At 38.0% G+C, this 16,383-nt stretch overlaps 2 protein-coding genes across 2 annotated transcripts in view; one reads left to right on the top strand and one right to left on the bottom strand.

Moving 5' to 3' along the window:
• Positions 1–1,107, top strand: part of enc3 (ectodermal-neural cortex 3) — a 10,642-nt gene extending 9,535 nt beyond the window's left edge. Inside the window, exon 4 of the transcript XR_001610053.1 lies at positions 74–1,107. The gene's annotated coding sequence lies outside the window, so the exon portion shown is untranslated. The remainder of the gene's footprint in view (positions 1–73) is intronic.
• An 11,434-nt stretch (positions 1,108–12,541) lies between these two features.
• arhgef18b (rho/rac guanine nucleotide exchange factor (GEF) 18b) overlaps positions 12,542–16,383 on the bottom strand; it is a gene marked incomplete at its 5' end in the record, with an annotated part of 47,375 nt that continues 43,533 nt past the window's right edge. The window contains 3 exons of the mRNA XM_016282671.1: positions 12,542–14,995; positions 15,114–15,221; positions 15,309–15,633. Of these exons, the coding sequence (XP_016138157.1) occupies positions 14,850–14,995; positions 15,114–15,221; positions 15,309–15,633 (579 nt within the window). The remainder of the gene's footprint in view (positions 14,996–15,113; positions 15,222–15,308; positions 15,634–16,383) is intronic.

Here is a 16,383-nt window from a genome sequence, read left to right as displayed (position 1 = left end):
GCAACAGTGTGTAGTGCGAGAGTCAATGAATAGGAAAGTTCGTGGACCGGATTCGTGACAGAGCCCCCCCCCCCCCCCCCCACGAGGCCTGGGAATGCCGGGGGAGGGGAGATGCTTTCCTCCTTCACATTCACATGGACCTCGTGCTGGAAAGCAAGCCTTAGGTCAGTCGGGTGGGTAACTATGGCAACCGGAGCCCGTCCCAGCACACCACAGTCCTGACGGAGAGATGCAGAAAGCATTGTGAACGCATGTGTACATAAACTTACTAGACATAACTCTTTAAAACAGGTTATTTTTAGGTTCCACGCTTCAGCATCTCGCTCACTCACATGGATCCTGCGCAGTCATAAATGAAGCAATAATTAACTCTTGCCTCTGGTTACTCACTTTAGTGCATGAAACTGGGCTCATTGTGTTCTTAGTAGACTTGGGTGACCTTTGAAAGATGAAATGAACCCAAAATTGTAGAATAACTAGTTAGGCTTTTATATAGAATGTTTTTTTTTCACAAGAATATTCAAAACACTTCTCTGATTAGCACTGTATTCTTGTTATAAAAGTACTAGACAAATAGCCAGGCTGGGCTAATAGACGAGTTTGGGTGGTATTTCACCCCCAAAATTTTATGAAATTAAGTCGGTTTTTAAATGGGTTGCATTGTGATATTATTTTCAAGCCAATTAAAGCCGATTCTCATTACCGTAATGCAAAAATGTCATTACCTTCTTGAAAAAAGAACAAGAATGTAATTTTTAAAATGGTTAAGTATTAAGTATTTAAGCATCCATATTTTAATTGAAACTACCAAAAATAAATACTTAAAAATCCCAGACAAATTACGGTAATGAGGAAAACGCCCTTAATTGTTACGAAAATAATGTCAAAATGTGAAAAAAAATAAGGAACAAATAAGAAATTATATTTTGCATAAAGAAAATGAAGCCTAGTTTTAAATTGTTTGCATCGTGACATTATTTTCAGGGTCATTAAAGCACATTTCCTCCCTAAATTCTCATTACCGTAATGTAAAAAATCATTACCATAATGGCAAAGAACAGGAATGTATTTCTTATTATGTAAAGTTATACGCATATGCAGATTTTAAATTTTAAAAAACAAAAATAAATACTTAATCCTGGACAAATTATGGCAATGAGGAAAATACCCTTAATTATCAGCAAAATAATGTCACCATGCGAAAAAAGAAAGAAAGAAGAAATTACATTTCGCATAAAGAAAATGAAGCCTGGTTTTAGATTGTTTGCATTTTGGATTTATTTTCAGGGCAATTAAAGCACATTTGTCCCCCACATACTCGTTACTGTAATATAAAAAAGTCATTACCATAATGAAAAAAAATTCAAGAATATAAATTGTGTATTTAAATAAAATAAAAAAACATGGTAATGAAGTAAAATGTTCTTAGTTGTCAAGAAAAATTCACAATGCAAAAAAAGACAAACAAATAAGAAATTATATTTTGCATAAAGACAATGAAGAATATTTTTAGATGGTTTAGATAGCATTTTTTCCAAGGCAATTAAAGCAGATTTTCCTCCCACATTCTCATTACTGTAGTGCAAAAAAAGTGGTTACCACAATAGAAAAAAAAAAATCAAGAATATATTATTCAAATTGTATATATATTATAATGGTATTTATCCTAAAATAGGCTTCATTTTCTTTCTACAAAATATTACTTGTCACTCAACTGTAGGATAACGTGTAGTTTACAATGTGAATGACATTCGCTTAGTTTTTAAGGTGGTAAACTACTAAAGCTGTGGATTCCTTCTTAATGGTTTTGTGCCGAACCTTCAATAAACTTTTCAAAGTGTACGAAAGCCTAACAAACTTCTTAAATGTTGGCGTACATGTAGCCTTGATTATGTTCTATTATTGTATGTACATTTGTGAAGTATATTGTATTTTCTTAAGTAGATTTTGCACATTGTGTCCTTCTCACTGTTGAATGCTCATCTACACTCATAAGGGTGTTTTTCTTAAACGTTATTAGAACGTGTTGCCTGAAGCCAAAGAAAGCAGCACAGATAGTGACATGTTACCAGCTAAATGTTGCGTTATTGTGAAATGTTTGTTTCAGTGTTGTGAAATGTCTTCATTTGTGCATATATTTTTGATATCACTGATTCTTTTTCAGTTTTTTGGACATTTAACGCCAAATATTGTTTCTAACGTCTGTCAGTCATACAGTAGGGTGTATTAAAGACTTTTTAAATAAAATGTCTGTGAAAATGCTAAGCACTTGTTCTTTTGTTTTGTAGAGCGAGGATTGGATTAGCGGATTAGCATGACTAGGATCCACTGAATGACGATGAATGTCTCGCACCTTTCTTAACTTGCTAGATATGCTGGAATTCTGAAATTGTCGGTCACACCCAGTCGATTTTAACCACAGCGATTTTGAGCTGCACCAGAAACTGGAGTGTAAAGTTCAATTTCTCTGCGCAAACTTTACGCCTTCATGTTGCTATTTTAGCTCAGAGATGGTCTTCTTCTGACATGACTCTGGAAAAGGTGTGTGTACATGTCATGGCACCAGCCTCGGTCCACACATTCCCGGGCAGGTGTATTTAGTGCAAATGCCAACGAATGGCACTGAGACTCCAGACTGCGATCCTTTGCCCAGATTGTAGGGAAGAGATCTGTCTGTTGAAACAAAGAGACATAAATGCAGTCAAACTATTGTAGTGAGCATTTATTGCAAAAACACAATTTCTTTCAAATGAATTTTGGAGAAACTGACCAGATGTTGGTAAGTTTCATCCAGAGGCAAAACCCACTTCTGAGGGTCGTAGGACCACTAATCAAATGACAACGCCTTGTTCTCTCACCCTCAGGCCATCCAAGATGTAGATGAGTTTGTTTCTTGATCAGAACAGATTTGGAGAAATGTAGCATTCCATCACTTGCTCACTAATGGATCCTCTGCAGTGAATGGGTGCCATCAGAATGAGTCCAAACAGCTGATAAAAACATCACAATAATCCACACAACATATTTTTTAAACGGTGCTTGATCTGTGCATATTTCTCTCCTGATTCAGACAAGACAACTTTTATGAATAGAGGACTCGTATTTTGGCCAAAAGTAACATTTAAAGTGAAAAACCTCTTAATGATGGAATTTTCTTTCTTACAAACATGCAGCTTTTCACTTCACAAGACATTAATTGATGGACTGGAGTGGTGTGGATTATTATGGTGTTTTTATCAGCTGTTTGGACTCTTATTCTCACGGCACCCATTCACTCCAGAGGATCCACTGGTGAGCAAGTGATGAAATTCTAAACATCTCCCAATTCTTTTTTGTTGATGAAACAAACTCGTCTACATCTTGGATGGCCTGAGGGTGAGTATATTCTCAGCAAATTTTCTTTTTTGGGTGAACTATACCTTTATGATATCAACGTTGAGTGATGAAATCAAACATTCCTATTACATCTTAAGCAATTCAGTCATTTCCAAACCAAATCCATGGCCGAGCTCCAAGAGACTGGTTGAAAAAGACATTGATACAGAAAGTAATTGCTGGCCTGATGCCCGCCAGACACTCTTCAATAAGTTATGCATGTGGAGGTCAAAAGCCACGGGTCTGTGCACTAATAGAGCCGATCAGAGATGCCAGATGGGAGAAATCCCTAAAAGCAGCTGGACACAATCCCATGGGGAAGAAAACTGGGTTTTCCAGACAGATGTCTTTGTAAAAATGATTTTGCAACTACTGAAACCTTTGCGATAAATAGCATGACGGTTTAAACTAGAACAGAAAAGTTTGACTAATTTTGAAGTTGGCTTAAAAAGCCTTGCGAAGTTTAATGGTTGAGGTAACTGTAATACTTTTAAATTGACTAAATATGATAAAACCGAGGATAAACAGCAAAGACCTTTTTCAGTCCGTTTTATTTGACAAAAATAGGTTATCCAAAGCATATATATTTATATATTGCATTGCTGGCTTTTGTGTACTGGAAACACTGGAAAAAGGCAGCAAAAAACGAACTTCATTCATCACAAGCACAAGTGTATTCAAGCTGAGCATGTCGACCCGCTAAGTGCTTCAGGTGTGAGCGCAGATGGGAAGCGGCATCTGAATGAATGCGGCGAAACACAAAAAAGGCACAGGGATCCGGAGACATCTTCCTATCAAAGGGGTCCTGGCAGGATGTGTGCGGGCGCTAGCGTGTTTTTGTGAGACTCCTCAAAAGCTCCATTGTCATGCAAAACGAAAAACCGTCGAATTCAAAAAGATTCCGCCGGCGATGCAATTAATACGCATAAATAGACATTTGAATCTTGGCAGAAGACAAAAGGACTAGCCAGTGCGGTCTGGAAAGGAAGGACCGCCACAGCATGGACAGAAAGAGGAGGCGGTTGGTGTACTCCGCTTCAGTGTGTGTAGTTGGTTAACGCTGGTCGTAACCCTGAGACGAAAGGGTGCATTTGGGTGGAACGGACACTAAGGGGGGGGAACAGGGGTTGAAGCCCCCCTTCACCTCAATACTGGCGTGTGTCTGCCAGGCGGATGTGTTCAGCTGGGGTGCCTCCAGGAACACAAAGATCCTGCATTAGTTAACAATCAGCTTCCAATGGTTGCTCCCCATGGGGATCTTACCTCAAAGGTTTGGGCCAGAAGCGTCCTTTCCAACCGTCCACCTCCTCAGAATCTCTAATCACAACTAAATCAATGTTATTACACACTCCAGGAACCTCCGGCAAAGCACATCTTGTTTCTTATGCTCAGAAAAAATTAGGCCCTTCAGGCTCTATTCAAGCTGAGGTTTATTGCCCAACCAACACAGCAACTCCCATACCTTAAGAAATGCAAGAAATGTGTTGTTGTCGACTCTGACAGACAAGTCAAAGCAACATGTAGGTGAAAAGTGGCCATAAACAGATGCAATTCAGGCCATCTTTGACCACAGGCAGCTCAAAGTGCTGACGCCTAGGTGGGTACAGGTACTTCCCTTTAGTCTAGTCGAGATGTGATCCGTCAGGAACGTTAATGGTTTTAATGGTTCCTCAAAGACCTGTGGTGTAACTGGAGAGAGCCACCACACTATGGCATAAACAGCATTTAGACAGACCTCAAGGTGTGTGAAGCAACAGTGTGATGATTTATGAAATTATTCCCTTTATTAAAATGTGTTACATAACTTTAGAAGTGACATGGTAACCCATACTCAGAATTTGTGATCTGCATTTACGGAGCAGTGGCCAGACATTTTTAGCTGCAGTGCCCAGGGAGCAACTGGGGTTCAGTGCCTTGCTCAAGGGCACCTCAGTGGGTATTGAAGGTGGAAGGTCACTCCCCTACCAACAATTCCTGCCGGTACTGAGACTTGAACCCACAACCTTCGGGTTACAAGCCCAGCTCTCTAGGCCACAACTACCCCCAACTGTATTGTTTGTATTGTTCTCCAATACAAACCTTGATAGTGGCTTGACGAAGTCTGAAGTTAGACAGACAGATAGATAGGAATGAGATAAGTATATGTACAGTTTGTTGTATAACAGTAAAAGAATGAAGAACTTTATCTGATCTGTATCTCTGTGGCCATAAACACTGACCCAAGTAACCCAGAATGTTCAAAAATGCTTAAATGTGTTCTTGCCCATGTTAATGGATGATGAGAACTCGGGACAGGAAGCATAACTGACACGTTTTAGGTTCTCCTGGAGCGCACACATAAATCTTCCCTCAGTAAAATGCACATCACTCTGTATTAAACACAAAGAGATGGGAGCCTCCATCCGCCTTGCCAAAACATCTTTGTCTAGATGCCATAAAACAAGCCAGTTATTTGTGAAAACAATAGTGCACAGAAATCTGAGTCTCTAGAATTGAGGCAAGAGACTTCTGAGTGTTCCGCCAGAAACGGCCAGCGGAGAGGAACAGCGTTTTGCGGAAGGGGGGGGGGACGATAATCACTGTTTACACAATGGCGTAATTACACCAAACAGCAGGGGGGTGGCTGGGAGGGGCGGCGTGGACAGAAGCTTCGCTGACAGATCTAACAGTGCTCTGATTAACAGTGAATGTTATTATGCGGCGGCAAGCTTTGATGCTCAGCCTTGTGCAGTCAATGGGCTCAGGTTGAGGCGTAGCATCGGATTGAAAATGTTTCTCGACTCACAGTAGTCAACAGACAGAAAGGTTCTGAAAAGTTGCTAAATTCAAAATGTTTTTCGACTTGTAGTAGGTGAACAAAGGGGAAAAAAACATGATGATGATTGTTCAACAGAAGAATGTTGATATTTGCCATAGTTTGCGAAGATTTCCCAATGTGGGAAGTGGATTCTTCACCCCTTAGCTCAAACGGTGACAAAGATAGCAGCTTGACATGCCACAGATCTTATTCACAAGCATTCCAAGGACGCTTCACATGTTTGGATGCTTGAAATAGTTCCTCATCACCATAATGCCCCTTGTTTGTTTGGGATGAGTGGGATTCAGTGCTATTTCCTGGAGGAAAGAAAAAAACAAGAAGGAATGAGATTGAATCGTATCTCTAGGATGGGACAGAGCCGTAATTGGACCATTGTGTCATTCAGACAGGGTGGGGGCAGATGGCCTCTTCTAGAGTCTGCCCATCCCGATATGGGCCTGGATGATAATTACGGGCCGCTCAACTGAAAAGGCACTCGAAAAGTGACATCAGGATGAATAATACAACAAAAGGAAGTGAGGCGTCTGTCTGCGCCAGTCTCTAGGGTGTTGGGGTGTCAGCCTCTTCAACTCGCAAGGTTAATGAAGCAGCTGCGGGCAAGGACGTTCCTTGGCTTTTTGTGTGTAGCACCATATGATGTACATCTAACGTCATGTGGTTTGTTTCTGTTAGAAGCTCAATCATATCCTGTACCATATAAAAAAAATTTTTTGATGAGCCAAAGATTTTATAACAAACTTAAACCCAATTTTTGAAATAGAAGCAACTTTTTAAAAGAAAAAATTAGAATAAATTGTCAGAATTAAATATTTTTACAGAAAAATAAATAAATTTAAGGTTGGAGCTGTGGCCTATAGGAAATGTCCTCATAAAGGGACACGGTTATTTCGTAAACCTTTCGCGTTCCCCAAAGAAACATTGTGTTGACTTACAAAAAGTTTGTGATGGAAATAATATTAGCGGAAGGACAAAACTATACTTCATTGATTTTGCGAACAAGTGCCAAGTTTGTTAGGGGAACGCAATAGTTTTCCGAAAGAATGCAAATGTTTTACAAGCGAACACAAAGTTTCTTGGAGAAACGCAGTACTTTTGAGTGAGAATGCCAAGAAGTTTTTTCAGGGGGAACACGGAACAGTTTTACAAAAAGAATGCATGTTCTGCAAGTGAATGCAAAGTTTCTTAGGGCAACGCACATGTTTTGTGGGGGAACGCAACGCGTCTTAAAGGTATACTCCACCCCAAAATGAAAATGGTCATTAATCACTTACCCCATGTCGTTCCAAACCCGTAAAATCTTCGTTCGTCTTCGGAACACAATTTAAGATATTTTGGATGAAAACCGGGAGGCTTGTGACGGTCCGATTGACTGCCAAGAAAAATACAATGTCAAGGTCCAGAAAAGTATGAAAGACATCGTCAGAATAGTCCATCTGCCATCAGTGGTTCAACCGTAATGTTATGAAGCGACGGGAATACTTTTTGTATGCGAAGAAAACAAAAATAACAACTTTATTCAACAATTTGTCTCCTCTGTGTCTCTCCGCATCACTGTAGTGTCATTTTGGAGAATATCCGCTGAACGCAAGCAGCGTACGCTATTCTGTGTCAGCCGCGATACAAGGATACGTTTTCTACGTGTATTTACGCTTTGATTTGAACGAAAATAGCACATCCGTGCAGCGTGGCTGACACAGAAGAGCATACGCTGCTTGCGTTCGGTTGAACCACTGATGGCAGATGGACTATTCTGACGATGTCTTTCATACTTTTCTGGACCTTGACAGTGTAATTTACTTGGCAGTCAATAGGACAGTCACAAGCCTCCCGGTTTTCATCCAAAATATCTTAAATTGTGTTCCGAAGACGAACAAAGCTTTTACGGGTTTGGAACGACATGGGGGTTGAAGTGATTAAATGACAAAATTTTCATTTTGGGGTGGAGTATCCCTTTAAGGGAACGCAACAGTTTTGCGAAAAAATGTAAATGTTTTGTGAGCGACAACAATGTTTTTCAGGGGAATGCAACACTTTTGTGAGTGAACGCAAAAAATACAAAAGCATCAAAATATTTTTTCCCTCCCATCTCATATATTATAATTTTTTTTTTGAAAGCACAAGCTGCTTTCAGTTTTGGTTTGAAAATAGTTGCTGCAGCAACCATTTTCAAACCGCTAAAGAAAATGAATTAATATTGTTATCTTTCCTTCAGGTCTGTGCTCCTATATTGTAACATTTATATTTTTAGTATTTTAAGCACATATGCCTCATACATGAAAAACAAAATCAACAAATTTCTTTGCAAATTGTGAAAACTCTTACGTAAATTGTTGGTAATGATCGGTTTTTACGAACAATTTACAAAGAAATTAATTGCTCATCTATGTTATGAACCGATTCCCCAAATGCTTTTTTTCTTATGCCGACAATTTATGGAAGAATGTTTTTACGAAATATGTAAATTATACACAATAGCACCAATTTACGCAACAGTTGTTTTATCAACAGTTTACAAACTTTTACACACAAATGTTATACTTCATGAACAAGGCTCAATAAATAGAGCACATTTACTATTTTAATTGCCTTGACAAACTGTGGAATAATATATACTTCAATAAAATACTGGAAATAACATTGTGCACCTTTACCCGATTAATCAAAACTAATAACTGACAAGATTGACCAATTATCAAACTAAGCAGCAGTAAAAATCCTCCCATGAAACCAAACAGGTTGGAAGACAAATAAACAGCCAGCAGCATTCAGTCACACAGACCATTGACATTTATAGATCATTCAGCTTTGCAAGAATCTTGGACTTATTTTTTCAACAGCTATTTGCCACAAGAACTACAGAAGACGAGCATTTTTTAAAATCACAGATTGCCATCCACACACACACAAAGATTTTACTATAACAGCAGATTCTTCCCAGGCCACTTTATTGGATTACACCTCTACAAACTTATGAATAACATACTATCAGCCAGCAGTAACCTTATCTTCTCAGCCATATTTCGCTTTTCATGATGATAAACAAAGAACAATAACTTCATTCATCACCATTCTACATTCATATCGGTCACTTTACAACAGGTGTTCTTTAAACACTACAAAGTATTACCGAAAAGCAATAAAGAAAGTAATTAAAGTTGTTTCCATGGACACAGAAAAAAAAAAACACATTTATTTTTATGGGTCAGGACAGTTATATGGCCAGCATGGAACATTATTGCCGGTGCAGACTTTGCAGAGCTGTTATGTAACAGAGAGAGGGATATTTTAGACACTGTCAACACTGAGAATAATGCAGGCAGATTGCAGGAAGTTCTTACGTTATTAAAGGGAAAATAAACGCTGCTAGAATTCTAGTCAAAAGCAGAGCTCCATATTAGCTGACTAAACCGCTTGCAAATTATTCAAATAAATAAAAAACTGCAACAATAACTTAATTTATATATGCAGCCAGAAATATTTGTGTACAGCCATACGTGCTTTAGTATGGAAGCCTGTTTCTGCCACGGAATAAAATAAAATAAAATGGTAATTGCAACTTTTTAATCTCACAATTTTGACTTTTTTTGCAATACAGTGTGTGTGTGTATACATATATATACATACATACACAGTGGGTACGGAAAGTTATATATATATATATATATATATAGGTGCAATTACTTTTTTTTTTTCTTTTATTCCATGGCGGAAACCAAAATACAGAATCATGAGATGTGAACTCAAAATTCGGAGAGAAAAAAAATATATAAAAAACTGAATTGCGAGAAATAAACTCAGATTTATGAGAAAGTCAGAATTGCAAGTTTATATCTAGTTTTATTCTCAGAATTGCAAGAAAAAGATTGACCTTTCTAATTTTTGTATTCTGTGGCAGAATTGGGCTTCCATACTTGCATCCGATATCATCTCGCACGAGCGTTTCCTGCATGCTACAGCAAATACTGTGCGAGCAAGATGTCAAATTAGGGAACATAAGACTCTTATTAATCAGTTCTTTTTGAGGAGTCAATCAAAAAGATTCACTAAACAGCCTCAAGCTTTGTTTGTGAGTTAGCAGTTTGAATCAGATTCCCTCACTGAATACTAGAGTTGTTTTTTGGTTAAATTTGATTCAAAAAGAGGTGGGAACTGCATACAACAACTGCCATGTGGTAAGTTTGCGAGACAAGAAAAAGACAAAAAGTTTGTGAGACCTTATTACCGGTTGTTCAAACGACAAATAAAGATACATATTCAAAGTTTTGTTGCATAATGGTATTCTAAAATGAAATTCTGGCTACTTTTGCAGCTAAAACGTCTAGCCAGCAGCATGAGGTTTGTTTTAGTTTGCAGAGAGAGGTCTTTGCACAAAATAACTACAATTAACAACGTGACGTGACTACAGACACTTGTGAACCAGACAGAGGTCGTCTCGTAGCACAGCGTCTAAAATTAGCCAAGCACAAGACACAGACGGAAGACAGAAAACCATTACCAAAGACAAAAGCAAGAGACATCATCTGGTAAAGAATTACTGGACACGCGGCTGTCAGATCCGGATTGGATAGAAGGAAAACCACAACACCTGAAAATAGCCGTGTTCCGCCACAGCACTACAATTAGCATGGCCTGAGAGACAGACACCAGGGTCCTGTTAAGTTGGGCTCTGTCTCTTTTCCTGTGAGAAACAGGCCAGAATCAACAGACGACACGAGCAAAGAGAGACGGAAATAAAATCATATTGTCTGAAGAGACCGTCCCGGAGAGGACCTGGAATAACATAAGCACTGATCATCACTACAATGTTTCACATGCTTTTCAGTTTCCTCTGTGGTCAACTTCAATCGTAAGGTATAGGCTGTGTTCGGAACGGAATAGTTGCGTACTACGCAGTATATACTACTGTATCCGCCTTATTTTTAAGGTAAGAGCGGCCATTTTATACCTTGTATGTGCAAGACTTCCGGTGTCATCCGCTTCTAGCCATTAATAGCGGTACAAAATTGCTCCTTATACTACTTGATATTGCAAAATAGTACATTAATAAATTGTCTCAATTATAAACACACTGGTCTGTAGCGCAAATAGTTTCACAGTTTACTGTATTTGAAGAAAAAGCTTACATCTGCATTGCAAAATAAGAAGTATTATTATTAAAAAAAAAAAAAAGATATACTTACCGCTTTTTCTGGAAGTTGCACTGGTCAAAATTGCATTGTTGAGAGAGAGGGAGAGAAGAGAATAAAAACAAGTCACATCAGTTTGTAAGTCACATTTTATTACAATAATGTTTTTGTAATCAGGCTCTCAAAAAGTATATAACAATTTGGATATAGATTTATCGGCCAACATATCGGTTATCGGCTTTCAAAAATAAAGAAGAATCGGTTATCGGTATCGGACAAAATTTTCATATCGGTGCATCCCTAATTGTAATATAAAAATAATGCCAAATACCGGTAAATAAAATGAAACGTTAAAACGTTATAAACACTATAAATGTGATTTAGTCCCCCGCACTCCACAACAAATCCTTTAAATTTGACTATTCAAACAGACCAGGAACCAAAAAATAAGTATGGAATAAACGTAAATTGTAAAAGTCATTATAAACAAAAAAATATTACAAGCGTCAATCATAAATGAATCTAAATCTAAACTGAAACTACAAATAAACTTGGGCCAAATGCATGTTTCGTGGATGTTAATTCCATTATACTAGTTAGTTGCAGCTCATTTCAGATGATAAAAAAGTAACTTGTATTCTTGAAAATATGGTAAGATTGTACATTTTGCATTAATAAACATATCCAACAGCAGTTTTCCACATATTTGTCACATGACCTTAACATGTTTAATCGAGTGGCCTCCAAATTATTTTGCACATGAAACTGTTAGATTGCTTTTAAAATTAAATTTAGCGTAAAAATATTGTACGTTTTTGCAAATGATGAGTCAAAAAAGACATTAGACATTGCACTTGATTACTTACTCTTCATTCGTCGCAGAGCAAATGGAAGGTCAGGTTGGGCGCATTGCATCGTGGGATACAGTATTCTACGAAGTGTGCTCTTCAAAAGTTTTTTTTTCATACATTGACACAATGAGGTTTGAATAAGAGTAAAGAGTCAAAATCAGATTTTTTCCCCCACATGATAGAAAAAACAAAACAAATATCAGAATTGAGATGCTAAATCGCAATTGCGAGATATACATTCTGAGAAGTCATTTTATATATATATATATATATATATGTATATATAAAAATAAGTTGCAATTACCTTTTTTATTTTTTATTCCATAGCGGAAACAAAAAAAAACAGACTCCGAATCAGATTTTTTTCCCACTTATTTTATTACTAAAAATGTCTCTAAAGGCAGCAGTTTTAAGTGTTCACAAGTATTTCTATTTTTGATCGGTAGAGCGAGTACAATGCTGTGGTAGAAAAAAAAAAAAAATTCACACTGGCCTTGCGTGCTAAAAATGTAAGACACAGAACATCAGAAATATTAACACTTGAGGTCCCCTTAAAGTTTGCTGGTATTGAAAAGTGGCTAGTGTAACTGGAAACAGAATTTTTTTTTTAAAGAAATTATTTGACAATATCTGACAAGACATCCTCTTCGCAAAGGAATAACATATGTATAAAATATGTCATACAATCACAGACGCCAACAAGCTACAGTCACAATGAATGCCGGCCTGATCAAGTGACAATTTAAAGCAACATGTTTTTTTAAGCTCACAGTTGAACAAATACAAGAAAACAATTCTTTCTGGGGTAAAGTGCGCTGCAGCTAAAGGAGTGAGACAAACAGCATTTAGTCACTAACTTCATTATTACATCAACATCACGTGGCATTTATTTATGCATCACTGACAGTCAAAACCGATCTGCTACAACGTGAAAATATCCCTTCACTGGGAAAGCATTCGACCTAGAAACACAAAATATTGGATGAATATCATATCAAGCTGTTTTTATAAATGCCAAAAATACTACTTCTGTCAAGTGGAACAGGTGAAATGTTATCCAAAAGCAATGCTTTTTATTTTTTTTTTTACTAAAATAATAACTCAAGACAGATTCGTTTTTTCAAGAAAAAAAAAAAAGTGCCTACAAAACGAAATGAAGAAAACTATACCCAAATTGATCATCTGTAATTTCAGTGGTCACATGACATCCTGGCATAATATCTACATCTCGTCTATGTTAGAAGGAAACTCTATGTACAACATATACATACAAGTCATATGGTCGCAGGAAACGAACGACAGCGATCAGTCAATGGCTTCATACTCACAGCTCATGGGCTCGATATAGAAACGGAATGGTTTAAATCCAAGTCTGGTGGCATTACTCTGAAATCCAGAGTATTACATCACACATGCTGTTTGTGTGGTCAGCTTCAGAACAGAAAAAATGCTTGACAACTTTAGAGACTTCAATTAGATGTGGAATGAAATTAATGTGGGTCATAAAGGGAGGAAATGCAAAAACGCAAAACCTATTTTGGTATGATTTAATTCAATTAAACATTTTTCCCCCAAAAGTCCTCAATACCGTAATGCAAAAAAATCTGTAATACAGTAACAAGAATCTATTTGTTCAGTAAAAAATGTTTAATACATTAAAAACACTAAAGCAAAAACACTACTATGATGTATACTTATAATTTTGTTTTATTTAAATAATTTCAAAACAATTTAAACAATTTTCTTTGCATCACGGTAATGACATTGGTTCTGCATTACGGTATTGATTTTTTTCCTTTTGATTTTTCAGGGTAATTAATGACCTGGCCATTGAGAGCTGTCATGCGTTTCAGGTGTATTTCAGTCAAGTCCTAAATTGACTTTTTGATCATTTGGAAAGGAGAAAACATTTACTGTCTAAAACATTTGTATCCTTCATTTGATTTTTATTTGAGTAATCTCAAAATACCGAGATAACTGTTCTCTCCATTTGAAAGATCTATTAACATATAAATTAAAAACAGAAAAAATCTTGAATTCTCTTCACATCCACTGCTTTTTTTGTGAACATCTGGAGGAAATCTCTAAAAAGATGCACCACTTGAATGAAATGACCACTTAAATGGAGTTGGCTTTTCTGAAATCAAATAATCTTTTAGGTTGAAAGTTGAAATCCAGCCAAGTTTATACAGTGTACAGTCAAAAATGACTGAATAAACCAGTGAGAACAAACTGACTAAAACTTCAAAATGTCAACATATGTCATTTTCCATAAGCAATAATGTTCCAGAGTGACCGCAAATGAAACCGAACAAATCCAACAGAAAACAGTCATCCCAAATACTGTGTTTGAAATTAAATGGGACGTTGACGCTGTGCAAAATTGCTCACCACAACAATAAGCAACATCCATTTGCCCTTCATATGGTCCATTTGGAGCGCATGCTACAGAACGGTCCTTCACGTGAAGCTGTCCGTCAAAGTCTTTGGGTTTTCTGGACAAACAGTGAGCCTTTTTTTATTTTTTTCATACAAACTAAAACACATTTTTTTCTTTGTTGTAATTTACAGGCTTCAATAAAACGTGTTAGTTTCTAAGACTAGGAAGATTAAAATATGTTCCTTTAGTAAAATATTGTCCAAAACGCCAACGCAATGTCTTTGCACCCATCAGATGCCTCAGAAATAGATAACGTCCTCCTTGGCAGCTTGGCCGCTACCAGTGTACGGGAGGGCGGTCTGGGAGGTCTGGTTATGGGTTTTGAGAACAGCGGGCGCGAGGCTAGACTGGGCATCCGTATGAGCATCTGGAGGGTTGAGGGAATCTGCAAGGCGAGCAAACCAAACAACATGCCTGTCAGCTGGGCCTTATGACTGTTTACACAGCGGGATACTGCTCGTTCAGGCTCGGCCGGGAATGTCAGGTGTGGTTGTTTGTCTTACCTGAATGTTGAGGTTGGTGGGGGCTGATGGGCCGGCGTGCTTTGTGACCTCCGTCCGAATCCCTTGATGACAGCTTGATGGGCAGCATCTGCTTCATGTCACCAGAAGCTAGGAAAGAGCGAAGATGGATTTAGGAATCTGCAAATTCGCTCCCAAAGAATGGAATTTGGTGGCCGCAAACGGAGCAGTACTAACCAGAACTGTCGGTGCGGTGCGAACTCTTGCCCTTCCCGCTCTTCTCCTTGCCCTTGCTGAGGGCGGCGAGTTTGGTTGGTATCTGCTGCTGGACGCTGCCCTGCTTGTGTAGCTGGTTGGTGGTGCTGATGAGATGGATGGGAACCTCCGTCTTGGCCAGCAGGGTGCTGCAGGAGCTCTCGCGTCGCGAGTGGACTTCGGGACGCTCCAGGTAGTCGGCGGGGGACACTGAGAGAGAGACCCGCAGGTGTGACTTTAGAGGAAGCGTCTGATCCCATGCTCCACCGAGCGGCAGCTCACCGTTGAAGCTGGAGGAACTGGAAAGCTTAAACAAAGCGAAATGCTAATGTTAGCACCACAGATGGATAAGCAATTTCACGCACAGAGGTTGATTAACATCTTACTTCATCGTGAGGATGAAAGAAGGCATCACCACAGCAGATTACAAGTGTACATTAAGGAAACATCATGATGTCTCCATCCAATCATTAATGAAATACTACCAGGACTAATTTGTATAAATTCTCAAGTAACACAACAGTGGATTTATGAACAATTGAGTTGACCGCAACAATATACACAGTAGATTTACGAAAAACTCAAATAAATGCAACAATTTATGCAAAAATGGATTTACGAACAACTGAATGCAATAATTTACAAGAACATATTTACGAAGAATTAAGTCGAACTGGTTTGCGAATGACTGAGTTGAATGTGACAATACACACAATAGCAGATTCATGAAAAACTTAATAAATGCAACAATTCACGCAATGCTTTTACATACAAAGAAATTGAATTTGAATGTAAGAATATACACAATAACATATCCGGTCCATCTGACCAATCAGAGCAGAGTAGGCTCATGGAAAGGAGGGGTTTAGATACTGAATGTTACAACTGCTTCGAATGAATCGTTTGAGAATTGCTGGAAAATTAGGTGATATTAAATGCATATTTTAAGAAAACGGAAGCATCATTTGACCTTTCACGCATGTAAACCTATTGTAGGAGACTCCCAAAACAATATTAGACATCTAAAAAAAATGGCATAATAAGGGCACTTTAAAGG

This window comes from Sinocyclocheilus grahami, unplaced genomic scaffold (assembly GCF_001515645.1).
Source record: "Sinocyclocheilus grahami isolate Dianchi unplaced genomic scaffold, SAMN03320097.WGS_v1.1 scaffold163.1, whole genome shotgun sequence".
NCBI lineage: Eukaryota > Metazoa > Chordata > Actinopteri > Cypriniformes > Cyprinidae > Sinocyclocheilus > Sinocyclocheilus grahami.
This window is presented reverse-complemented; position numbering and strand designations above follow the sequence as displayed.